At 44.9% G+C, this 26,256-nt stretch overlaps 1 protein-coding gene across 2 annotated transcripts in view; it reads right to left on the minus strand.

Annotated features, from left to right (window-relative positions):
* Positions 1 to 26,256, minus strand: part of MGAT5B (alpha-1,6-mannosylglycoprotein 6-beta-N-acetylglucosaminyltransferase B) — a 250,636-nt gene that overhangs the window by 81,781 nt on the left and 142,599 nt on the right. Inside the window, exons 5-8 of one of the 2 annotated variants that reach the window (XM_056855117.1) lie at positions 16,471 to 16,544; positions 11,542 to 11,712; positions 9,439 to 9,603; positions 8,504 to 8,673 (exon numbers count right to left, since the gene is read on the minus strand). In XM_056855117.1, coding sequence (XP_056711095.1) covers positions 8,504 to 8,673; positions 9,439 to 9,603; positions 11,542 to 11,712; positions 16,471 to 16,544 — 580 coding nt within the window. Of the gene's footprint in view, positions 1 to 8,503; positions 8,674 to 9,438; positions 9,604 to 11,541; positions 11,713 to 16,470; positions 16,548 to 26,256 lie in introns of both variants that reach the window. The other variant, XM_056855113.1, reaches the window with a different exon arrangement.

The following is a 26,256-nucleotide window of genomic DNA, read 5'->3' on the forward strand; positions in this document are numbered from 1 at the left end:
GGAGCGGTGGAGTCTGATCTGGAGAACCGGGTTTGATTCCCCACTCCTCCACATGAGTGGCCGAGGCTAATCTGGTGAGCTGGATTTGTTCCCCCACTCCTCCACATGAAGCCAGCTGGGTGACCTTGGGCTAGTCACAGCTCTCAGCCTCACCTACCTCACAGGGTGTCTGTTGTGCGAAGGGGAAGGGAAGGTCATTGTAAGCTGATTGGATTTTGCCTTAAGTGGTAGAGAAAGTCGGCATATAAAAACCAACTCTTCTTCTCCTTCTCTTTCTCCTCCTCCTCCAAAGCAGCCATTTTTCTACAGGAGATCTGATCTCTGTTGTCTAGAGATCAATTGTAATTCTTGGGGGATCTCCACGCCCAAGCTGGAGTCTGGCAACCCCCTAGTACAGGCATAGGCAGAATTCCAAAACAAAAGGGCTAAGCTCTCAATTCCTTTTGCGCAGGGGGGAAAAAACTCCACTCCTGATTTTCTGTCCTCATCTTTTACTACCAGCCACTGACAAATTACAAAATAACAAATATGTCATTTTTATAAACTATTTACCAGAACAGTGAAAGAAGGCAATTTCATATTTAAAATGCTGATCAAAAAATTAAAGTGTAGAGAACGGAGGAGATGCCTTTTCTTACCCAAACTACCCTTCCCCCTCCATTTCCCATCATTAGAAGCTTCCGTCGCAGGCTGACTTTCTCAATCTGAGAAGGCTGGAGAAAGAAGCAGCCGATAGTAAATGTGTCTAATTTGCATTTAACTTTGATGTTCCTGGGAGAAAGTTCAGAAGGGCTGAAATCAGCAAATTCATTAAAAATATTTCATGCCTGTTTCTTTGCATGCCTCAGTAACTTATACAGTAGTGCGATCAAATATTTTAAAGGGAAGGAGAGTTGTGTCATTATAACAGGTAGGAACAGCTGGCAATTAACTAGCTGCCGATCAAATGTGGAAATAGATAAAGTTGTGATATGACCCTCCCTCCAGCCAGGTCCGATGTCTGTTGTGTTGGGGCAGTCTCAAGATCCTCAGGCCTCAGAATGGGGGAAGTAGAGGGGGATGTACCACCTAGTTCCTCTCTCTCCCCAGGGGTCCTGCTCTTACAGCCTTGGAATAATATCCACAGCTTCCTCCAGTGAGTCAGCGTGGCGTAGTGGTTAGGAGTGGTGGACTCTAATCTAGAGAACCAGGTTTGATTCCCGACTCTTCCACATGAGCGGTGGACTCTAATCTGGTGGACCGGGTTGGTTTCCCCACTCCTCCACATGAAGCCAGCTGGGTGACCTTGGGCTAGCCACACTCCTTCAGCCCCACCTACCTCACAGGGTGTCTGTTGTGGGGAGGGGAAGGGAAGGTGATTGTAAGCCGGTTTGAATCTTTCTTAAGTGGTAGTGAAAGTTGGCATATAAAAACCAACTCTTCTTCTTCGTCTTCATAGTATCCTGGCTTGCGGTGGTGAGTATGGGACTAGAGCTCCCGCAACCCCCTCAGTTAAAAGGATCAGGTAGTGGGTAATGTCAAAACTCTCCCCCTGAGCCCCAGGAGAGCTGCTGCCAGCCATCCCAGACAATACCCACCTTGATCTGATTCAATATAAGCATGGGTTTATGTGTCTGTTCATGTTTACCATATGGTTTATTTATTTGTTTGTTTATTTATTTATTAAATTTGTGGCTCACCCTCATTCCTAGTTAGACCGAGCTCAGGGCGGGTAACAACATCTAAAATCACATAAACCCATAAAACTTCAACATTAAAATACATTAATCTGTCATAACAACTGTAAAACCACAGCAATTATAAAATCACCATGGTACTCGCATAAAGATGAGAACCAATGAACCGACTGAGCCTCCACTGGTCAAAAAAAGTGTGTGTGCGGGGAGGAGATGGGGAGGCCAGCAACGATGTAAAACCTCACAGCTGCCCTCAATTGTAGGCCTGGCTGCAACATCAAGAAGAAGAAGAAGAGTTGGCTTTTATATGTCAACTTTCTCTACCGCTCAAGGAAGAATCAAACCAGCTTGCAACCACCTTCCCTTCCCCTCCCCACAACAGACACCCTGCAAGGTAGGTGGGGCTGAGAGAGCTCTAAGAGAGCTGTGACTAGCCCATGATCACCCAACTGGCTTCATATGGAGGAGTGGGGAAACCAACCAGGTTCTCCAGATTAGAGTCCGCCACTCCAAACCACCGCTCTTAACCACTACACCACGCTAGCTGTAATGGTTTGCATGCCTGAGACAGCTCCTTGTATAGTCTCTCTCCCCCTGAGCCATTTGTTTGCTCCTCTGCTGGATGGAGGATCCTTTGGCCTCCACTGTGCAACGTACAATCAGCAGCATCTACCTCTGATGAGGAACCCTCCATACACAGCACAAAAGTTAGCAGCAAAGGAGCCTGATCCCACCCCTCACTGATTCAGCTTGACACTTGCGCTTGTCTTTCCCGGGAGCTGCAAATTGCTGCTGATGTTACAACCTTCCTTAGCATGGTTTGTACCAGATAATCATGTACGTTTCACCTCCTGGCTGTCAGGATGCATAAAAGAGAAGCTAACACATTCACTGAGAAATGCAAGAGAATGGAAGGGGGGGAACAAATGAAAATGTGCACCTAGTTTAACTACAAGAGCCAGGGGGGAGCCAGATGTTTTGTCTTTTCATCATCACTAACCATGGCCAGGACTACATGTGCAAGAAATAAATGTTCACTCTGCTGATTAGATCTCCCTATCAGAATTCTATGACATCCACATCCCAAGTATTCCACATTAAAATATAATACCAAACATTTTTGCATTGCTTGACCATCATTTGCTGGGCAAATTAATGCAACAGGGAGAGAGTTATTTGGAGTTTTGTTTTATCCTGTCTGTATTAAATTGTGATTTGTAAGCCACCCTGAGCCATGAGAATCAAATGAGATATAAATATTTAAATAAACACCTACAAAATCAGAAGGAATTTACGTGCACTTATGAGAGAACGCAAGTAGAATTTCACATTAAAATATAATACCAAACATTTTCGCTTTGCTTGACCATCATTTGCTGTGCAAATTAATGCAATTGTGCAAATATGGATAAATTTATCACATTTGACGCTTATCATGAAATGCTGGCCAGTGAAGCAAATCGGGGAGAGAGCTATTTGGAGTTTTGTTTTATCCTGTCTGTATTAAATTGTGATTTGCAAGCCACCCTGAGCCACGCAAAAAAAATGAGATATAAATATTTAAATAAACACATACAAAATCGGAAGGAATTTGCATGCATTGATGAGAGAATGCAAGCAGAAAAGAAACCTGATCTCTACATACTGAAATGAAAGTCACACATCATTGTATTGGGTGCTGTGATTCTTTTCTGCTTCGCAAAGAGTCTCGCTCTGACAAAGGGAGGGGCTGTGGCTCAGTGGTAGAGCATCTGCTTGACATGCAGAAAGTCCCAGGTTCAATCCCCAGCATCTCCAGTTCAAGGGACTAGGCAAGTAGGTGATGGGAAAGAGCCGCTGCCTGAGATCCTGGAGAGCCGCTGCCGGTCTGTGATGGACCAAGGGTCTGATTCAGTATAAGGCAGCTTCATGTGTTCAAAGGGGACTTTCCTCGTCTGAGTAAGACTCCTTCCAATGAAGCAAGGTGGCTTCCATTGCAGAAAGGATCCAACCCATACCTTTAGAATATTTGCGTTTCCAGACATACAAATACTCCATGAGAAATACCTGTTGTGTGGAGCATTATGGAAGAAGAAACTAACAATGAAAAATGAGCGTCTGGAATTATTTGCAAGGAAAACAACCACCAAGATCGAGGAAGCAAAGACACGGCTGGCTGACTTCACTTAACTGCAGGCCCTTCTCCTGGCCTTTAAATGTTACAAAAAGGGACACTTCACAGATTCGCTGGGCTATAAAACCGGAGCATGCCACAGTAAATTAAGAGAACAGTAGAAGAAATGATGCTTTTCAGTTTGTCTGCTCGTAGAAAATCACTTGCAATAGTACAGCCTACAGTCAGCTGAGTAAGCAGAACGTTGAAAATTGGGATCAAGTCAGGAAAACGGTTGCTGAAAGAGAAGAGGGTCCCACGGTGGCTACGAAGAGTCCTGATAAAATTCAGGAAGAGGCATAAGTTCCCTGCAGACGTCAGCGCCGAACCTTGTGGGGCCTGAATTGCAGGGCCTGAACTATGCCAGAGGGTTCTTCAGTAAGAACAAGGGCTGTACTTTAGTTAACGAAAAATAAAATTCTGACATGAAATCCGTGCAGACTGGCAATGGGCAAACTCCCTCTGGCTCACTTTGGAATCTATTAGCTTTTTCAGAGCTTTCAGGAAACTGTTTGGGGTGGGGAGGGGAAAGCTGGGTGTTTCTAAGGAAGTTCAGAGAGAAAAAGAGAACAAGGAAAATGTCTCCCTTCCCCTTCCATTCCTCTTGGCAGCGCAAGTCCAACAAAACCAGTGTCAAACCAGAGAATCTCTACAGTAAAAACTGAAAGTGGGGAGGGGGGGGAAGAAGAAGACGAGTTGTTTTTTTATATGCTGACTTTCTCTACCACTTAAGTAGGGTTGCCAGGTCCCTCTTCGCTATCAGCGGGAGATTTTGGGGGCGGAGCCTGAGGAGGGCGGGGTTTGGGAGGGGAGGGACTTCAATGCCATAGAGTTCAATGGCCGAAGCGGCCATTTTCTCCAGGTGAACTAATCTCTGTCGGCTGGAAATCATTTGAATTAGCAGGAGATCTGCTGTTACCTGGCAGTTGGCAGCCCTACACTTAAGGGAGACTCAAACTGGCTTACAATCACCTTCCCTTCCCCTCCCCACAACAGACACCCTGTGAAGTAGGTGGGGCTGAGAGTGTGACTAGCCCAAGGTCACCCAGCTGGCTTCATGTGTAGGAGTGAGGAAACAAATCCAGTTTGCCAGATTAGCCTCTGCCACTCATGTGGAGGAGTGGGGAATCAAACCCGGTTCTCCAGATCACAGCCACCACTCCAAACCACTGCTCCAAACCACTATACCACGCTGGCTCTCTACTTTTGCAAACCCAGCAGAACTAACTGCAATGTGCACAGTCTGAGGAGAACCCAGTGCTGCTCTGGAAGCGTAAGCTCAACAAAAGTAATGCCAAACCAGATAATCTCTGCAGCAGAATCTGAAGGTAGGGTGCACTTCTGCAAGCCCAGCAGAACCAATTGCAATGTTCACAAGCAGAACCCAGTGCCAGTCTGGCAGTGCAAGCTGAACAGGACTAATGTCAAACCAGAGGATCACAGCAGGACAAATCCAAGCAAGGGATTGGGGGTGGTGGTAATGTTCCAACCCCAACAGAATAAGTGGTCATGTACACAGTGCCCAGTAGAATTCAGTGCCACTGTGGCAGTGCATGCTCAACAAGGCTAATGTGCATCCAGAGAAGAACAAATTCAAGCAATGAGCAGTGAGCAACACTGTAAAAACTGCAAAGAGAACACAAAGCAGTTCTTGCAAAGGGGGGAAAACCCTCTTGAAACTGACAAAGAAACCTGACACTGTTCTGGAGCTTTATTTCCAGTTAAGGCAGGACCTGCAATGCCTCTCCTATCTATAGGAAACCCTCTCCAATGCCAGTCACTCTCTTCCCTTCCTCAAGGCAGGGGTGTTTTTCCTGGCAAATGGCAGGAGGACTAGATAATAGGGCTGACTAATGGTGGGAGAGTGGAAGGAGCTGAGCTGGGTTCCGCTTTGGAGTGATCTGGGCCGGGCTTACACCGAGGAGACCTTTTCTGAACTTGGGGGATATTAATATACTGTTCTCCTCCAATTCTGAATTTGCATCACTAGGGTAGAGACAAAAATGCCAATGAAGCATTTCATTTGGTGGTGGTGGTGGAGGAGGAAGAGGAAGAGGAAAAAGAAGAAGAGGAGGAGGAGGAGTTGGAGTTGGTTTTTATATGCTGACTTTTTATATGATGGCCTTCCCTTCCCCTCCCCACAACAGACACCCGGTGAGGTAGGTGGGGCTCAGAGATCTCTAAGAGAGCTGTGGCTAGCCCAAGGTCACCCAGTTGGCTTCATGTGGAAGAGTGGGGAAGACAACCCAGTTCACCAGATTAGCGTCAGCCGTTAATGTGGAGGAGCAAGGAATCAAACCCAGTTCTCCAGATTAGAGTCTGCCACTTCAAACCACCGCTCTTAACCACTACACCACGCTGCCCCCACTCCCTTCCCATCCATAGCATTTACGACAACTTATCCACGATTTGACCAGTATGCTGTATGCTTTCTTGACCCACGTTATTGCCTGCTACTGACAGGGTAGGCAGAATGTGCAGCATAATGACTTCAGAACATGAAGCAGATTTTCCTAGGCATGATGAGGAGAGAGAACAGAAAACCTGACGCAGGGCTGCTGTTTTCAGCAGCAGCTCCCCCTTTGCTTGTAACACTTAAGCAGAGTGCTCTGGGGGTTTTTTAGAAGACAAAAAGCTAGGGATGATGAGGAAGCACGTTATGACTAAATCTGATACTAATCTACACAGTCCTGCTGTGATCCCTGTTTGCTTTTTTTTCTTCTTAACCATCGTCAGAAGCAATCCCCATTATGTCGGATAATTACTTTCCGTAGCTCAGTTTGAGCCATAAGCAGGGCTAAGCTGAAAGGAGGGACACTTTTTGTTGACACTTTCCTCAGCGCCTTCTACTTGGGTAATTGTTTTCAAGGATCAAACACAAACAAAAGGAACAAAGGTGTTTGCCTTTTCAGAAAGCTTTGCCCTATGGGTGTCATTTGCCCCCACATTCCTGATCAGCTCAAGTCATTCAAAGTACCAGCTCAGGAATCATCGCTCTCACTATAACCCAACTTTGTTTGCTCTTGGTGACCCCAGCAGGTAGCCAAGTTGAACTGTGATATCATCACTGTTCACTATGGGCGAAAACTCACGGTCGCTTTAGCCTCCTTTATTCCCTGTTTCAGCCAGGATTCAGCCAGGATCGAACGCACGTTCAGCGAAACGCATGCGTTTGATCCTGGCTGAATCCTGGCTGAAACAAGGAATAAAGGGGGCTAAAGCGACCATGCGTTTTCGCCCTATATGATCCCAAATGGTGTGGGATCATTCCACAAAGGAGGGAGAGGTGCTATCCAAGGAAAGCATGGCAGCAATCATGGTTAAAAACAATGCACACTCAACTCAAAGGGCTGGGTTGGAAAATATTGCAGCCCCCTGAAAGCAAACTGAGGAATATTCAGCACAGCCCTTGGTGGGAGACATCTTCCTCTGTGGTTCCTTGAAAAGCTGCCGTTTTTTGCACAGAGAAAAGGAACAGCTGTGATCTTAGCTGTCAATAAGTACTTTAGGTTCTCAAATAAAGCCTACAGATAAATGCTATTAAAACTTCAGTTTTATTTGAAGCAATTCATTTAGAAACTTTTTTGCATCGGTTCTAAAATGTCTATTCACAAATTTCCAGACGGAAGAAATAGGGCTGTGCATTTATTTTCAAACAAATGAAAAGCTGAACCTTTAAAGCCGCATATGTTGGGGTAACAAAAACAAATAGGGTTTCAGTCATTTATCGTTGTGGCTATGTATACATATGTAAAAAGAGGCTTTACAGCTTTTGGGTGGCAATGAGTTCCATAGGGAAATTGAGCACTGCATGGAAAAATGCTTCCCCTAAATTGTTCTCTGCTTATTCCACTGAGGGATCTGTTGTCTTGATGTTAACAGAAAGGGGTGGATCCACCACACTGTCTGCACAGGTGCAAGTACTTCCCCCTGCAGAACATGACTTTCTCAGCTCACTGCTCCCATGGCGGCCTGAAACTCCCCTTGATTTCCTTATACCCACAGAAACACTGTACTTCATCCAACCCCAAGGAAGAATGCATAACTACACATATTTTTTCAGTCCTCCCAGAATTGATCCAATTATTGCAATATCCACCTTCCTTTCTTTATCCATCGTCATATTTCCAAGCTAAGCAAAAATTCATATGATCAGAACTGGACTGCATTGGGTAAATGACAGAATAGATTTGGCATTCTCTAATCTTTGCACAGGTTTGCCCCACAGTCTCCACACAGATCAAAGACTCTCCATTCCTTAATAACGCCCCTGCAGGTGCTTATGGAGGAAAAGGCAGGAAAATAGCAAGTATGCTTTCTCCCAAGCAAGCTTTCCAATCATTGCAGGAGACTGAGATGATAGAGGAGTGGTAGAGGGGATAATTAACCCTGTACAGCTTCCTGCTCTTTGTTCCTTAGAAAAATAAATAAGTATGCATCAAAGCTGAATCATTTCCTGCTAGCTTTAGTAGGAGATAAAATAATCTTTGCAGGAGAAAAAAAAACATTTAAACAACAAAACCCTAATAAGTTATTATTGTTATTTGGCAAAGAAGACCCTTGATCTGCTTATCAAACATGACTTGCCTCCCATTGATATGGGGCACTGGCAAAGGTTCCTGACCAGTTTCTTGACCATGAGCACTTTTCAGTTGGCTTTCAACAGGAAACCCACCTCTGAAGCTCTTTCAAAGAGACTGTGATTTTCAGGCTGTGGCCCAAGATGAAGAGGACCGCCAAAATATCTGCCCATTGGACCATCTCCCCCAGTGGACCCCCCTTCAACACACGAGGGCTGAAAACATCTCCCGATTCCTCCGTCAAGAAGCCAATATGGATCAAAATCTAGAGAAAAAAGAACGAGAAACATGGGTCATTTATGCATGGGTGTTTTACCTGAGGTTCGTTGCTCGCTGGACCCACACTTTGCTGTTGGGAATCTATGCACCACGAGTCTCCAAGCTCAAATCAAGTCCCTATCCCTTTAAATGCTGCTTTGTAATTGCCTTACTTTACAGTGCTCACTGTGAGAGAAAATTCCCCCTCCCAAACCCAATTGCCACATTAAAAAAAGCATTTTAAGAACAACAACCAAAAACAGAGCAATCTGGGAGGGGTGAAATCAAAGCCTCGGTTTTAAGGAGCTTTTCTTCTGCTCAGAAAGAGCCCTGAGGAAGCAGGAAGTATTTGAATCCCCGCCTCTGGACACGCTGCTTTGGCTGTGAGCTAAACCAAGCTTGCGGGTCCCGGACTTTGACTTATGCACGGGGATTTCACCCAGGCTTTGCTCAGGGAAGATGGAAGAGTTGGGTTCACAGAGGAATGGGAAGACCTGAACATTGTGAGGGCTGGCAGTGAGGTCATCTCTAATGGATGGGAAACTCATGCATAACTCCAAGGAACAACTGATTCAGACGGGGCAAATGTGAGTGAAAGTACCCATGCATAAACTACCATGGTTTTAGCACTGCATAAGAAGATTTCTGCCAAGGAGAAGAAAGACACCTATAAAAGCAGACAACACATCAGATGTTGTTCTGTCTTACTCTGATAAAACTGCACACAATGGACAATTTGAGGTTCACACGCAACACATTTGATTATGCATACCTGTTTCTGATCTCTCTGTTTTCCATCCAGCTTCTCTTCAAGTTTATATGAGGCTCGCAGCCATTGTGCAGCCAAGTGTCGGATCCTTTTCTTCATGAAGATCAAAGACTCCTTGCCACTGCCAATCAGCTCCAGGAGGTAGGAGAGGTCTCTCTGAAAAGCTGCCTAAGGGGAAGGGGGAGAACAACAACCTCTGCTGTTAGTGCAAAGCACAATAACCTTCACAACGAGCACCTGAGCTCTAGGCCAACATAGGTCACATTTTATTTGTTCTCTCCATTACCTGCAAGCCCCTTTGGAAAATGTGGATGATACCTCTAGATTTTCAAGTACCATATTTGGAGGTATTGCATTCAGAGGCAAGGCTTAGGACAGTATGCTCAGTGCTAAGGACCATCTGGTTAATTAACCATGAGATGGAGGCTGCAACAAATTTGCATTCAAACCATTAAGAACATAAGAAAGGCCATGCTGGATCAGACCAAGGTCCATCCAGTCCAGCAGTCTGTTCACACAGTGGCCAACCAGGTGCCTCTAGGAAGCCCACAAACAAGACGACTGGAGCAGCAGCATCCTGCCTGTGTTCCAAAGCACCTAATAACATAGGCATGGTCCTCTGATGCTGGAGAGAATAGGTATGCATCATGACTAGTATCCATTTTTACTAGTAGCCATGAATACCCCTCTCCTCCATGAACATGTCCACTCCCCTCTTAAAGCCTTCCAAGTTGGCAGCCAACACCACATCCTGGGGCAGGGAGTCCCACAATTTAACTATGTGTTAATTCACAATGTTCATGCAATAGGGTATCGACAGACAGAATCAAAGACTCCTCAAAATATGCAATGAATGCACATGTCCATGCTGACTTCTAGGTCCCAGCAGCTCAACGATTCATCATTCCCCCTGTGATGCTGCAACATGAGCCATAATTCTTAGGCTCCTGTAGCATTTCACTTTTTTGAAGAAAATGTACAACACTTGCACAGTTAAAAAAATAAAACTTCTGAGATGGGATATCTGCAGCATCTATGGGGATTGTAGTCAATTCTCTCTTTAAGAAAAAAGCTGGGAGTAGAGTTTAACAAGAGAACAGATTATGTCATTTTTGCCAATTACTTTTTTGGGCTAGGTATTGCTCAAAATCTCAACAAAGAGGTAATACATATTTTAAAAGATGGCATAGTGGAAGTCGGCTGCTCAAAGAGCTGCAGCCCAGTGTAAAGATCTATTGGATCATGACCTCCCTATGGGCTGACTTCCATATCCTCCAGGAGAAGCATTTCAGGGGGCATTTTGGGCTGCAGAAGGAAGAGGGAGGTGAGAAACTCTATCCATAGAAAAGCTCCATTTGATCCAAGCCTATGTGTGCCCAGTTCAGACCAGAACTCTAAGACCAGTAAGGCACTGGAAGGGAGGCTTTGTTCTGCCGTGACCAGACAAGCAGAATCTTCACCTTAACCTTCCCTTTAGCCTGGAGCAGCAGAATGGAGAGGACCATGGCTCAGCGGTAGAGCATTTACTTGGCATGCAGAAGGTTCCAGGTTCAATCCCCAGCCCCTACAATTCAAAAAAATGCAGTAGGTGATGTGAAAGAGCTCTGCCTGTGACCCTGCTGGTCTGAGTAGACAATACTGACCTTGATGGACTGATGGTCTGATTCATAGGGTAGCCAACCTCCAGGTACTAGCTGGAGATCTCCTGCTATTACAACTGACCTCCAGCCGATAGAGATCAGTTCCCCTGGAGAAAATGGCCATTTTGGCAATTGGGTTCCATGGCATTGAAGTCCCTCTCCTCCCCAACCCCCGCCCTCCTCAGGCTCTGCCCCAAAAACCTCCCGCTGGTGGCGAATAAGCACCTGGCAACCCTACTCATTCAGTATACCACAGCTTTATGTGCATGTATTCATGTATAATGGGAGATTTAAAAAGGAGATTATCTATCTCCCCTGCTCCTGAAGGTTTTTACCTGTTGGTCTTTTCGACACAGGTTTTCTCTGTAATCCATTGCTATCATCAGAGAATGTTTAAACCAACCCAGAAGCACATACTTTTGCCTCTTAAGGAATCCATTTGCCTGGCCTGGTGTGCCAATCTTACCTGCACTCTGGGGGGTGGCTTTGTGGAAGGTGCAGCTGCCGTTTGATTTCGCCAAGGTAGCACAGGGCAAAACCACTCAACTTCACTGAGGTAGATGAGGAATGAGCATTCTGTGCCATCCACACCGAAAAATGCATAGCAGGGATCGGACGTCCACCTGGCCCTCATCCACTGCAAGGCAAAAGGAGGATCAGTCAGGTGAATGTTCAAAAATCAAATAAACAAAGATGCTCCCCACAGCATGAACAGTATCAAGAGATCATAAGGTTTAAGACTTGGGTCACAACGACTGCAGTAGCATTATCCTGCCTGTGTTCCACAGCACTAATATAATAGACATGCTCCTCGGGTAGTGGAGAGAATAGGTATGCATCATGACTAGTTGGAAACTAGATGGAAACAAACGACTCTACCAGACGTTGACGAATGGAAAGAAAAGATATTAGAATATGCAAACATGGCTAAAATGACTTCTTTGTTGAATTCAGACGACACACAAAATGTCGAGCAATTTAATGAGACATGGTTACCATGAAACATTTACATGTCCTTAATTACTTAGATTTAGCTCAATTCTTTATGTGAGTAGATGTTTTCTTCATGTATAAATACATCCAGTTTACCTTAATAATGATTGAAACTATGTTATATCCCTAACGCTATTTTATTTGTATTCTTTTTTCCCCATGTTAGTGGCTGTCTAATATATTTAAGACATATCTGATTACTTCTTAATCAAGTAAGAACAGGATAGAAACCAGTATATTGAATCAGTTGTAGCAAGCATAATTTTTATTTTATGTGTGTATATTATTGATTGAGATAATACTGTCTATTGCAAACGGATGCAAAACTTCCCTCCCTCCCTTTTCTTCTTTCTGTATCTCATAAAAACACAATAAAATTTATCAAAAAAAATGACTAGTTTCCATTTTGACTAGTAGTCATGGATAGTCCTATCTTCCATGAACATGTCCACTCCCCTCTTAAAGCCTTCCAAGTTGGCAGCCATCACCATATCCTGAGACAGGGAGTTCCACACAGATTTTTGCCAGGCATTCACACACAGTAAAGGTTACTTTAATCACATTGCCACGATGACTCTGTCACTCACTTGGCAGAAATATAAATGGTGCTTTGGGGGTCTGAGATTGGCTGCAGACTGTCGGAAAACCCTAAAGGTGACTTGGAAGTAAGTCTCCCAATCCCCCTATGGCGCTTTCTTCCAAGTAACCAAGTAAGGAGGATCTTAAGCTAAATATATTTTTCTTTAAGGCAGGATCAGAAGCCCGGGTTTTGCATTCATCACAATAGGGTAATATGACAGATAATATCGGAGATATATTGGGGCAAGGAGTATATTTCTCATTAATTCCATCAGTTGTGAAAATTGTGTGATTGTCAGGTAGCAGGCATACCTGTTTAGAAGGCACTCATTCTACCTCATGTGCACATGGAAGCAGACTCATGCACGTGTGTCTTTAGCTGGATGACAAACTGCATAAATAACTGGGCACTGAACGCATGGTTCCTCCCCACCGGTGCAACTGCTGGTACTGCATGTGGGCAGATTTCTCATAAAATCAGTGACGGCATTAATCAGTTGTTTGGGAAAGCAGCAGTGGAGGGCTGGATTTGATCTCCACCCCATCAACAGCTGAGTGGCAGGTCAGAAGAAGAAGAAGAAGAGTTGGTTTTTATATGCCGACTTTCTCCACCACTTAAGGAAGACTCAAACTGGCTTACAATTACATTCCCTTCCCCTCCCCACAACAGACACCCTGTTAGGTAGGTGGGGCTGAGAGAGCTGTGAATAGCCCAAGGTCACCCAGCTGGCTTCATGTGTAGGAGTGGGGAAACCAACCCGGTTCACCAGATAAGCCTCCACCGCTCACATGGAGAAGTGGGGAATCAAACCTGGTTCTCCAGATCAGAGTCCACCGCTCCAAACCACCGCTCTTAACCACTACACCATGCTGGCTCTCTGGTGAGTTGTGAGGGTTAAGTAGGCATTTGCCTAATTGGACTGGAGAATCTGCATGCATCACTTGATTTTCATATGTTATGGCACACACAGATGTACGTACTCTCTCCCACCCTCACCCCAAGGGTTCATGTGTGAAGTGGCTCTAAAAAGTCATTGAACTTACTGTTGACCTTTCATGAACCCTTCATCTAATCTGACTTGATCTTCAAGCTTGTCTTCCCTATCATCACCTCCGGTCATCGTTGACTGGGCCATTAAGAAATGAAGCATGTTGACCTTGCCAAACGAAAGCAAGGTGGCAGGAAAGCAGCCAAAGGAGAGCTTAGTACTAACCCTGGTCTTCGTCCACTCAGAGAGATAAAGCTAGCATCCATGTGCTAAAGGGGCAGAAATTTAGCAAGGTTCCCAGAAGGTGATTTTGCATGCAAAGCAATAACCACGAGCTGCTCCATGGAGATCCATCATCCTCAGTAATTGCTCGTGCCAGCCTCTTCCAAACTTAAGTATACAAACGAATCCACTCAGGAGACAGCCCTCCACTCCCAATATGTAAAACACACCAATCATCCAGACAGGAGATCGAATTACTGCCGCCAACAATTAAATTACACTTAAAATTTAACCCAGGCATGGAAGAAGACAGGAGAAAATGACCGCTATGTAGCTGGGACAATCCGAGCAATCTAATGCTTGTGTCTTATTAATCTGACAGTTAATTTCTGTTGTCAAGCAGCAGGATCAGTAACATAGGTTTAAGTAATGTCTGCAGTGAAGAAATGTATGGTTTCTTTAAAAAAAATTAATTCACATTGCTTACATTGTTGAGCCAAGCTAGTGTGTGCAGACACAGGGCCAAACTAGATGGGACAGCATTCACAAATCTACCATGGGGAAGCGACTGCCATTTTAAAGTAATTAAAAAATTGCTGCGAGGGCCTGATCCTGATAGGTCTGCAGCATGGCGGGCTAAGATGTTCTTGTTCCCCCCCCCCCCCCGAGCCTCTTCAAGTGCTGAATCTGCTGCTGGGGGCCAGGAGGCCATTTCAAATACTTGAAAATTGGGGTGGGGGGGGGAGAGACAAGAGTGCTTCAGCGAGGGTTGCCAGCTCTGGGTTGGTTAATACCTGGATATTTGGGGGGCAGAGCCTGAGGAGGGCGGGGTTTGGGGAAGGGACGGGCTTCAATGCTATAGAGTCCAATTGCCCAAGCGGCCACTTTCTCCAGGTGAACTGATCTCTATCGGCCGGAGATCAGTTGTAACAGCCGGAAATCTCCAGCTATTCGAAACAGGAGAATGCTGGTGCCCTGTACCCATAAATAACATCAGGCTCACAGGAACAACAGTGTCCAAGTGGAGGGTCACTGCACCTGATCCAGAGTGTCACTTATACTCCAGGGAGATTGACACAGAATATATGCTGCATTCTCAAGGAGAACCTTGTTCTGTGGACTCTAGCCTTGGACTTCTGTTACATCGTTGACTACACTGATACTGTTACATTATAGAACGTATGAAAATTGATATGGCAAATAGCCATGGCAGAAAAATTAACACACCAATTTAGAGTTATCAAAGGTAAGGCCAACATACTGAATTTTCATGAAACATGGCATGACTTCATCTCATATACAAACCAGAAAGAAATTCAACATATATCCAAACCATTTCAAAGATTATGGGAAATGAATTAAAGTTATAACAACCCTTCCTCTACTTTTTTTAAATTTATTTTTTTCTCTCACTCCTAACTGTATTAACCATCTAACTCATAATTGTACTCTTCTTATACTTGCATATTTATCTATTTGTTTACAAGAATACTAAGCCACCGACCATAAGTGCGGCAAAGATAGTTTTCTGGGTTTTTTTATTGTTTTTGTCTTGTCTGACAGTCTTATATTGTTTGTTTACATGTTTGTGAATTGTAATTGTATTTATATATGTTAACAAAAAAATTTTAAAAAATTAAAAAAAGAAAAAAGAAAATTGATATTGTGGATTATTGTCTTGTTATAATACCACTAATAGCACTTTGAATGAACTTCACTTTTGGCATATATTTACTATTTTGTTAGTGTTTTTTGTCCTTACTGCTGTTCATTGGATCAGCTACCTGGAGGTTGGCAAACCCTCGCTTTCGCCCACCACACTGCTGCATTTTAAAACACTTTAAAACGGTGAGGGTGTCCCCACGGTGGACACGAGTACGCTGGCACATCTAGCTTGGCCCACAGAGTTGCGCGCAAATACAGAACCCAGTCAAATGCCTACACTGTGTTCAAGTCCAAGCACTGTGGTGTGCTAAGCAAAAAACACACACACACACACACACACACACACATATTTGGCTGAGAACCAGCATCAGATTATGATGCTTGGCTTATTCCCTAGACCTGAGATAACACTGAAGATTAAAAGGAAGCGAGACAATAAATCCATTGGTGCTTTCCTTTGCCCGGCTTGCAGATGAATAATTCACAGAGAGCTAAATGCCACGTTAGTACATTAAGCACGGAAGGCCAGGCAATCTAGCTGATGCTTCACACAAAGAGGGCGTTTATCCTCGCTCCCTCTTTGTGAACGTTCGGGTTTGGTGCTTTCATTCTCCGAACCCAATCCGTCACTTTATCCTTTTAAACGGGAAATGGGGAGTTCTCGCCTCTTTCAAAAGTTCATTTACCAAGAGAAATATAGAATTTAGAGGGGGGGAGGGAACTGGAGTACCACCCAGCTGCTGTAAGAGCTCACAGCTGCCTTTCTTGCAGACCTTTTCGCGCCTGAACTATCTTGTCATAGTAGTTTGGTTTATTAATGCCATATTTGTGGGAAAGAGTGTGAATGAAAAAGAATTCCTCCAGGCTCACATTTCTGCCTGGTAAAGTACATCATCTTGACCTTGACATTTTTTCTAATCACAACATGCATTTCGAATCTTACTCACCTCTACTTTTCCAGAGCAGTCGGGGTAGTTTGGGTCCTTGGGCACCTCACACTGGTCCCGTCTGCCTTCGATTGCTGCTAGGTATAAATAAAAATTTAAAATAAATTGGCGTAAAATTCACCCGGGAAGTGTGCATGTATAAAAGTGTGCATGTATAAAAGGAAGAAATGTTAGTTCAAGCTTTGGATTTGGTATCAAGAGTGGTTTGCTCAGAATGTCTGCTTTCATATTTTTTTAAAGGATGCGTTGTGTATACAGAATCAGGTGGTAGTCAGACAAAAGGATCTGTGCCCCTGCTGTGGTCCTTCCCATGGCATCTGGTTGCCACTGTGGGAAACAGGATACTGGACTACAGGGAAGAAGAAAAAGAAGAGTTGGTTTTTATGTGCAAATTTTCTCTACCTTTTAAGGAGAATCAAACCAGCTTACAATCTCCTTCCCTTCCCCTCCACACAACAGACACCTTGTGAGGTAGGTGGGACTGAGATTGTTCTGAGAGAACTGTGTCTAGCCCAAGGTCACCCAGCAGACTTCATGTGGAGGAGTGGGGAATCAAACCTGGTTCACCAGATTAGTGTCCACCGCTGGCTCTCCTACACAGGCACATTCAGCAGGGCTCCCCTTATGTTCTCATATTTTCACTTCTGTAGTAGAGCTGAGCTAAATATTCATGGCCTTGGATTTTCATTTGGAAATTTTCATGTTCAGTGATGGAAAGCCTTTATTAAACAGCTCCAACAACAACACACAAACACACACAAAAAATTCAAGTATTTCTTTGCTATGCATCCATGTCCTGGACAGTAATCATCACTTAGAACTGTCTAAAAGCCTCCAGGGGTTCTGAGGAACTAGGTTGTATCTGAGCACAGCTATGCTTATAGGGAACTGTTCTGGGAAGTTATGAGATCTTTGGAGAAGGGCCATAGCTCAGTGGTAGAGCATCTGCTTGGCAGGCAGAAGGTCCCAGGTTCAATCCCAGGCATCTCCAGTTAAAGGGATGTGAATGTCCTCTGCCTGAGACTCCGGAGAGCTGCTGCTGGTCTGAGTAGACAATACTAACTTTGATGGACCAAGGGTCTGATTCAGTATAAGGCAACTTGATGTGTTCATGTGAGAATGGGAACCATGCAGTTCATGAGTTTATCTGACTTAGCTCAGCAAAGGTCAAAGGGCCAAACTAGATGTCCACTTTTCAAAAAATAATAATAAGTAGAGCCCATCTGGGCTCAGACCACTGCTGGGGGGGGGGGACTCCTGCCTCCCCCCCAGCCATTTACCATGCTGAAACAGCATGGGGGGAATTATTTTCCTGTTTTTGCTGTTCCACATGCACAGAATTCTCCATGTGGAACAGCAAAATCAGGGAAACAACTCCCTCCCGGTACTGTTTCAGCATGGCAAATAGCTGTGGGGAGGCAGGAGCTCTTCATCCCCCCACAGAGATATTGTGACTCCAAACAGGCGCTGCTTTATTTTAAAATAGCCATTCCTAACAGCTGCGGGGAACAAATTGGGTCCAAAGAACCCTACTCTTTAAAAAAGTAAGTATCTAATTTGGCCCTAAGCAAAAGCTTAAGCAGAATCCCATACTTTCTACTTCTTTCCAGCCCATTTGTCTCTAAGTAGGGCTGGATGAAGTGGGGCTGTTAGTAGTCACATGGGGGGAAGGGAAGGGCTTATAGGGGGAATAAAAAGTTGTGCCTAAACCGCAACGCAGTAGATGGGGGTAGTTTATGAGCACCTCAAGGACTACTCAGCTTTCTCATTCCTAAAGTTTACACACTTTCTTTGGGGACAGCTCAGGGATTGCACAGGTCCCTGAAGTGTTAAGAATCAGCATTTGGAGGTTTTCACACTCTTCCTTCTATTGTACTAAGATAAACAGATACAATTTTGAAGCAATGCACTGAAAAACAAAAGTGCTTCTTGGCAATAATAAAAGCAAGAATTAACCTAAAATGACTGCTGCATCTCAGCTTTCTTCTATGGTCCTGCATTTTTACTTCTCTGAACTTGAATGGCAGGCCCAGATTTTACTGCCCACATCTGACCATTCCCTGAGATTGTATCTAACAGGGAATGTGTTTCTAAAGAAGCATTTGAAAGCCCTCCCAATAGAAACGTCCAAATTGCAGCAGAAAATGGTGCTGGCAACCAGTTAAGTGCAGAACCATCTAGTGAGGCAGACAATGACAATACTGACAAGCAGAAAGATCTTGCAGAGACTGTGGAAAATAAAACAAGCTCAAAGGAAAGCGCAGAGCGGCATCTCCGAATGAAGCCTAACCAAGCTGTGCACAATTCAAATAATGGATTGTCCACAGTTGCTGAGCTCCAAGGAACCGGAAAACCATTCAGCTTAGATGATGGTGATACCCTCACAGAATGCCTGCGTCGGTCATAGGAGGTTTCGCCCCCCCAAAAAAAACCCTCCTCGCAGCGCAAAAATCCGTGCAACCCTCACAAAAATAAAAAGGGGCGTTCCCAGCCCAAAAGGCCACCTAAAGGCGGCTCCTCCTCCAGCTGAGCGCTGGAACGCCTTCCAGGACGCCGGGATGCCTCTCGGGATGCATGCACGGGCTTTTACATTGGTGGGACGTCTGGGCCTTCCCACCGGCGTTCAGGCCCCTAATGCTGGCATAAGTTGCTCGGACGCCAGCACGGGGGCCCTGAACGCCGCCGCAGCGCCTTCCTAGCCTCCTAAGGGCTTTCTCCCTTCAGGCTCAGGAATGCTCTGTCAGTGTACCTGCCTGCCTCCAGGTAATAACAAGCCCACCTAGAAGGCTTTTGAAGACCCATAAGAAGCATCCTATGGGATTAGACCCATAGTCCTTGTAGTCCAGCATCCACTTTTCCATAGTAGCAGACCAGAAGTCACAGAAAACCTACAGAAGAAGCGCAGAGGTCCACTCCTCAGTTGCTGTCTCCCAGCAAGTGGCATAGAGATACACACTGCCTTTGGATAATTGCTAACAGCCACAGATGGACACACCCTGCAAAACAGTCTTTTAAAATAATAATCTAAGTAATAATCTAACCCTTGGCTAGTGCTTCTTCATACCCACAGGGGCCCAAATCCTCGTACATTTCAAGTTAGCTTTCAAACTGTCATTTGAATCCCTTTCATTTTAATAGAAGTAAATTTTGATTAAGAAGCGTATTCTTCCAGAATGCTCTAAAGTCACCCTTGAGATTAGCCGCTTAGCCACACAATAAACTACATTAATAAAACGAATCTCAGGGAACAGAATGGAGTGAGTCCCCAAAGGCCTCGGTGTTATATGCTAGGAAGCGTTGTAAAGACCACAGATTTCTTGAATGGTGAAATAGGTATCTTTACCTACCTCGGATTACATATATGGTAAAGTCATTGCAGTTTCTTACCGCACTCATACACATTCTGTAATTTTTTATTCATTTCAGGTGGTACAAGAGTAAAACAGGCAGCTGCTTTCCTTCCTTGGGCAGCTTGCTCTCTGACACCACGAACCAAATTTTGGATGGGTATCCATTATTCATACATTGAGAAAGTTAAAAGGCAGAAAACAGCAAGGTTGTAATAAACTATTTATAATGTGCCCTACTTGATTTTTTAAAAAACAAATTGCTGAAACGTATGCAATGATTCATGTTTTTAATGTTGAATAAGGTATTTGACACCCCAGTTCATTGGGAGCCATAACTGTGGATTAAAGAGAGATGTTAAAATTTGAGATTAGAACAGAAAATGGACAATATATTATTGACTTCCAATTAAAAAATAATAAAAAGCATGGCTGCCATGGGGATAGGGTCAGGGAAAGTGGCTGCCATGTGGGCCAGAAAATCTGAATTTCCCCACCATCTAGGCTTTCCTCAAACTTCAGGTTTGAGAAAGATCAGAGAAAAGCCGAGGAAACCCCTGGAGGTGCATGAATGCACCATAATGGTGTGGAGAAGCAGGGATAAAACCCGCTTCCTGAAGCATTGCACTTGGGGCAGGAATCCTGTGCAGAAATGGCCATTATTTAATGGCCAAAGGTTGGATAAGCAAATCGAAATACTGTAGAATGCAAGTTGTTCAGGGTGCGATATTATTAAGTAAAAATCAAATGTAATCAAGTCAAGTACAGTAATATATGACAAACAGATCAGTCTCTGTGCAAAAGAGTAAATGGACAAACATCTGACGTTTAAAAATGGCAATCACTACTGCTGATCACCATTCTTCAACAAGCAGACTTCATAAAAATGCTGAATGAGAATTCATCGAGAAAGTGGACTGCATTCTCGGAGGGTTGATTCCTCAGCCAGTATATGTGCTATCAGCTTAGCATAACTAGGGAGACTGCTAGGGTTGCCAGCTCCAGGTTAGGATATACTGGGAGATTTTGGGGGTGGGGCTTGAGGAGGGTGTGGTTTGTTGGAAGGACTTCAGTGAGATATAATACCATAGAGTTCACCTTCCAAAGTGGCTATTTTCTCCAGGTGAACCGATTTCTGTCACCTGGAGATCAATTGCATTGATCACTATACTTTTCTTTATTACATTTGAGTTCGTCTTTCTTGCCCTTTGACCTTTCTGTTAGCATTTTTTCTCCATCCCATGTGTGTGAATCTTTCAGCCTACTTGCCTGCCTGCCAACTGATGATACACCTCATTCATCTGATGACGTGGTTTCTAGTCAGGGTCCGGGATGATTTTGAATTTATCACCACTGCTGTTTCAACCTGAAAATTCCCTTTCGAATGTTGCTTCTCCCTTATGCAAATCAAAATGTTGTGGGTTTTTTGTGCCATTTTATTTTGTGCCATTTTTGGTTCTTCTCACTGATTGCTCCCCCCCCCCAACACACACACATATTGTAAAATGTATTATTTTTTCCACATTATTTGTGTGTCACTAAATCAACTCTACACATATATTTGGCTGGACCCCGCCAGGTTTTCTGCTAGTAAAAAAGGACAAGGGGTCCCCTTTGACCATCAAAAAGGCTATTCTGGGGGTCATGAGAACCATGTGAACAAAAGCCATGCATAATGGAGTAAGTAAGGAAGACAACTGGGCAATAATGAGTATAATAGTAAGGAAGAGGACTGGGCAATGATGAGTGAAAAAGCTGGCTGGATCCAACCCAAAGTAAAAAAGAGATACCCTGCATATAAAGACCATGTACACTGAATATAAACATTATACAACATACATAATATAAATGAATCTACAAATCTACAATGCAAAGTGGAGGACTCTTTTGTCAAGTGTTGACAAAAAATGTACACAAAAATGGAATTGGATCCAGACTAAATGGGCATTTCTCAATGTTCCCTATCTCCCCCTCTCCCCCCCCCCACCCAGAGCAGTGGGCTACAGTGAGAGGGGAGACAGGAGCAGCATTCTGCCATGGGAAAACTTGGATCTAACCCATAAAAAGAAATAAGCCTTAACCATTAATGCTGCCATAAACATTTTTGTTTTGTTTTTATGGTGGCACCTAACTCCTCTTTGTTTTTATTGGACGAGAGGCTTTCTCCTGTCAAAAGGGCGCCTGCCTCAGTTTATCCACTGGATCTTGAGGGAGAGAAAGGATGTGACAGAAGTCTCACTTACATTGTGTTTTATTTCTGAAACTGTGAATGAAGCAATTTGCAGCTGCTTAATCACCTGCCTTTAATGCTTTAATTGGTTGTATTTAAATAAATCTGCATAATACCAAAATGTCATCCTTTTGAGATACTGACAGAAGTGAAACACTAGCTTTGTAAGTTTGTTAGGGGGAAAAAAGGAATCTGTAATATTTTTTCTTCATTCCCAATTAGAGGAATAATTACATGTTTGCCCTTAACTAGCATTCAGGTTCACTGTGGACTGTGACTTGTTTTATTCATATTTTTGTAATGCACCCAATTCCCCTAAAGAAAAGGCCACCCGGAGCCTTACATCTGTAGGGCTTTCTGAATTGTCTGCTTTGAACTTTGAATAATTCTGCTCCTGCAACATCTTAAAGATTTTTTTTCTGTACCACATTCATTTTGGGAGCTTCTTTCTTGCAGAATTAAGCCTTAACTAGAAGCTTAACTAATTAAGCTTAACCAGAGGAAAGATAAAAGATGCCATCCTGAATCAAACAGTACAGGTGAAAGAAATCACCCTTGGGATAGTGTGATTCTGAATAAAGCCGTGGTAAGGGAGAAAAGTGCCTAATCCTAACTTGTCATTACTCACCTCAAAATCGCATGCCTCAAACTTTATTTTTCCCATGGGGTTCCAGATGCATAACCGTCTTTTGAATCATGCATTTGGAATGCCATTGGGGAGCAGAAAAATGGTCAGCGAGAAAGAATTAACTACTCCTTCCTCCCACTACTCTTTCCCTCAAAATAATAGCCTTTCAAAATTACTTTTTGTTAAAAAGAATAGTTGGTGTGACTGTGACCAGAAGTCAGGCAGCTGGCTATGGCAGGAGACGTGGTCAGTGGATCAGTCCATGGTCAAGCACAGATAATTCCAAGTCCAAAGCGTCAAAACAGGAGAGGGCAAATCCAAAAGGCGTGGTGAGGTCTGGTCTAGAAGAGTCAGGTTTGCAGAGTCCATCGTATAGCACAGCTACAAAGGCAGGCACACAAGCGACACGTTGTTCCCACAAACGGCTCCCTTCACTGGCTGTTTAAATAGGGAATTATCTTGCTGGAACAGATAAGCCAGCTGCAGTTAATTAGGTTATTCTAGCATTCCCAGCCCGGTGTAATTCATCTGCCTCAATGCTGCTGTCACGGATTGATCTCCACTGAGCCAGCAATCTTGTGCTTCTTCATTTCTCCAGAATTTCATTAATTCCTAATAAGGTCTTGGGGGCGGGACTAGAGGGAGGGCTTAAACATCCTGCCCTCCTCCCCACACCCCCAGCCAAGTCCTCTGACTGGCGCAGGCGCAACCGGGCGGCGGGACTACAGCTGGGGTGCGGCGGAGCACCGCCGCGTCTCTGCGCTCCGTCTTCTCCCGGCTGTCGGCTTGCTGGTTCCTCGCCCCGTCCCTCGGGAAGCGGGCTTGCTCTCTCTCCACCTCTTCAATTCGTCGCTGCCTCGCCCGTCTGGACTTTCGGTCCCATCCCGAGCCACTTACCCGCGTGCCGGCAGAGAGGGCTACGCGTGCCGAGTCGGGCACGCGTGCCATAGGTTCGCCAACACGGCTCTAGAGGCTCTGGTGACCCCAAAGGTAAGGCTGCCAGTTGATGGGTCTCAGGCTTGGCTTGAATTCCTGAGCTGGAGGGCTGACGGCACAGTGCCATAGCTTCTGCCTGTGACCGCTCCCTTGCTACAACCTTTGTCTGTGAGTTCTCCTCTGTCATTAGGCCTGGGCTGGGACTGACCTCCTCCACCTCCTCCTTCTAAGGAGGTGTCAGCAGGCCGACCCATGGTACACAGTATATATAACATGTTGCTTTCCTCTTAGATTGTTGCTATACTTGGTAGCAGGAATAATATCCAGATCAATGGAGAGATCAGAGACACTCGTATAAAGGGATGGGGGCATGCACACTTGCCCTCTGCGCAACCTGGACAGGGCATCAAAATCATGCAACAAATCCATGGTTGTTAGAATACTATATAGGGTTTTATTTTGGGTTTGAAATAGCCCATAAGTATTTGAGATGCCAGATGAAAACCCAGACATGAGTGTGCTTAGAGGCTTTGCGAGGGAAGCAGGTCAGGCAGAGTGGTGCCATTCTAGCTTCTCACTGTGCTTGTTGCCAAGACTGAAATTAGGGGGTCATTAAGGTGGGGTGCCCTGACCTGGATGGCCCAGGCTAGCCTGATCTTGTCAGAACTCAGAAGCTAAGCAGGGTCAGCCCTGGTTAGTATTTGGATGGGAGACCACCAAGGAATACCAGGGTTGCTGTGCAGAGGAAGGCACTGGCAAACCACCTCTGTTAGTCTCTTGCCATGAAAACCCCAAAAGGGGTCGCCATAAGTCGGCTGCGACTTGACGGCACTTTACACACACACAAGGTGGGGCAGTTGCTGAGGCCCATGTCTCCTCATTGAGCCCACCACCGCCTACCCATCTCCTCATTTGCTTGCTCACATTGTGGCAGAAGAGGTGGCCCCACCAAGCCCCGCCCCTCGTACTGCTTGTCACCACTGCCTGCCACCACTGCATGAGAAAGCGAGGGAGCAGCGGTGTCAGGCAGTGCATGGGGCAGGGCTTAGTAACGCCGTCTCTCCGGCTGCTACATGAACAACAAGCGAGTGGCTGGACAGGGAACTCAGGGTGGCAGGAACAGGGGTGCAACTCGTCGGATGAGCTAATAGCTAGGCAAGCAGGCCATCATGTTTTCTCAGAAAGTAAGCCCCATTGAGTTTAATGGGGTTTACTCCCAAGTAATGTGCATGGGAAGGCATTGCGAGCAATGGGAGGGAGCTGGTGGAGCAAGTGAGGAAGGGGTGATACATCCTTAGCTCCAGAGGTGAAGTCTTCCATGAGGCATGGCATTTGGGGGGCAGCATAGGGGTTTGGGGGCCCATGCATGCTCTCTGCCAAGGGTAAAAAACCTGACACCAGCCCTACCTGCAGCTTCACAATAACACACATTCAGCCACTAAATATTGTTGATGGTAGCGATGAAGGAATGTGATTCTGGCCATGTGCTCCAGGCTGGTCAGTGGCAGCTAGTTGGTTTCTCCAGAATCAGAGGAGCATGCCTATTATCTTAGGTGCTTGGAACACAGGCAGGACAATGCTGCTGCAGTCGTCTTGTTTGTGGGCTTCCTAGAGGCACCTGGTTGGCCACTGTGTAAACAGACTGCTGGACTTGATGCGCCTTGGTCTGACCCAGCATAACCTTTCTTATGTTCTTATGTTTTTGGCTCAACCTGAGTGGTGAAAACTTTGCAGTTTAACTTTGAAATTTCTTAGCTCCATAACCACTTTTGGCTTGCCTGTTGTGCTAGTTCCCAGGTAAATGTGCGCGCATGTGTATAGAACCAGGAGTCTCAGGTGTAGAAATGACTACTGGTAGCACTGGTCAGAGGCCACAGCTTTAAGGATGTAGGATCTAACTGGGCAGTGGCTGCTGATACATGGGTTACTGTCAGAGCTACACAGGGCTTCTGTGACAACTGATCACTTCTATAAAAACTGCAAAATTCCAAAAAAGATGTTTGCTACGACAAACACAGAAGAGCAGAAACTATGGAGATCTCACCATAGCTAAAAATGTAAATTAATTTAAGAAAGCTCAAAACTCGTCCTGCGGCAGGAGAAAGTGAGAGTCGCAGAGAGACAGAACAAAAGAAGTGACTGTGGAGCTTTAGAAGGAGAGGTTGGAGAGTCCATGTGGGATTTGAGGCAAGGGCTTTTAATGGTGTCTGTTGGGGATTATTTTCTTTAGTGGATTAGCAGGAAACAAACACATCATTGTTGCATGATTAAAGTGATTTCCTCAGTAATCCCCTTCTTAGCACATTAACCCAATGGGGAGAGGGAGAGTGTTAGTTAATATAGACGTACACGGAGATGTGCTGGGATTAAAAGAATAGACAAGGGCCTTTGCACCGGCAGGATGTATGCCTGGTGCTGTGGGAACACGTTCCCTCCCTTCTTGGTGATTGGTGCTGCTGCTGACTGAGGAGTTGGCCTTGCAGTTCTGACAGTTAGCATTACCACTAATGCTATAGAGCACTCTGCTTGTCAAGTGCGTGAGAAGCATTATCTCTTCCTTTCCCAGTAGAGTTGCATCAGACCAGCATGAAATGGTTTTGTTTGGGGGGGGTTTTGGACACTGCCTAAAGGAACTGAATATGTAG

The sequence above is a fragment of the Euleptes europaea genome, chromosome 1, assembly GCF_029931775.1.
Source record: "Euleptes europaea isolate rEulEur1 chromosome 1, rEulEur1.hap1, whole genome shotgun sequence".
Classification (NCBI taxonomy): Eukaryota; Metazoa; Chordata; class Lepidosauria; order Squamata; family Sphaerodactylidae; genus Euleptes; species Euleptes europaea.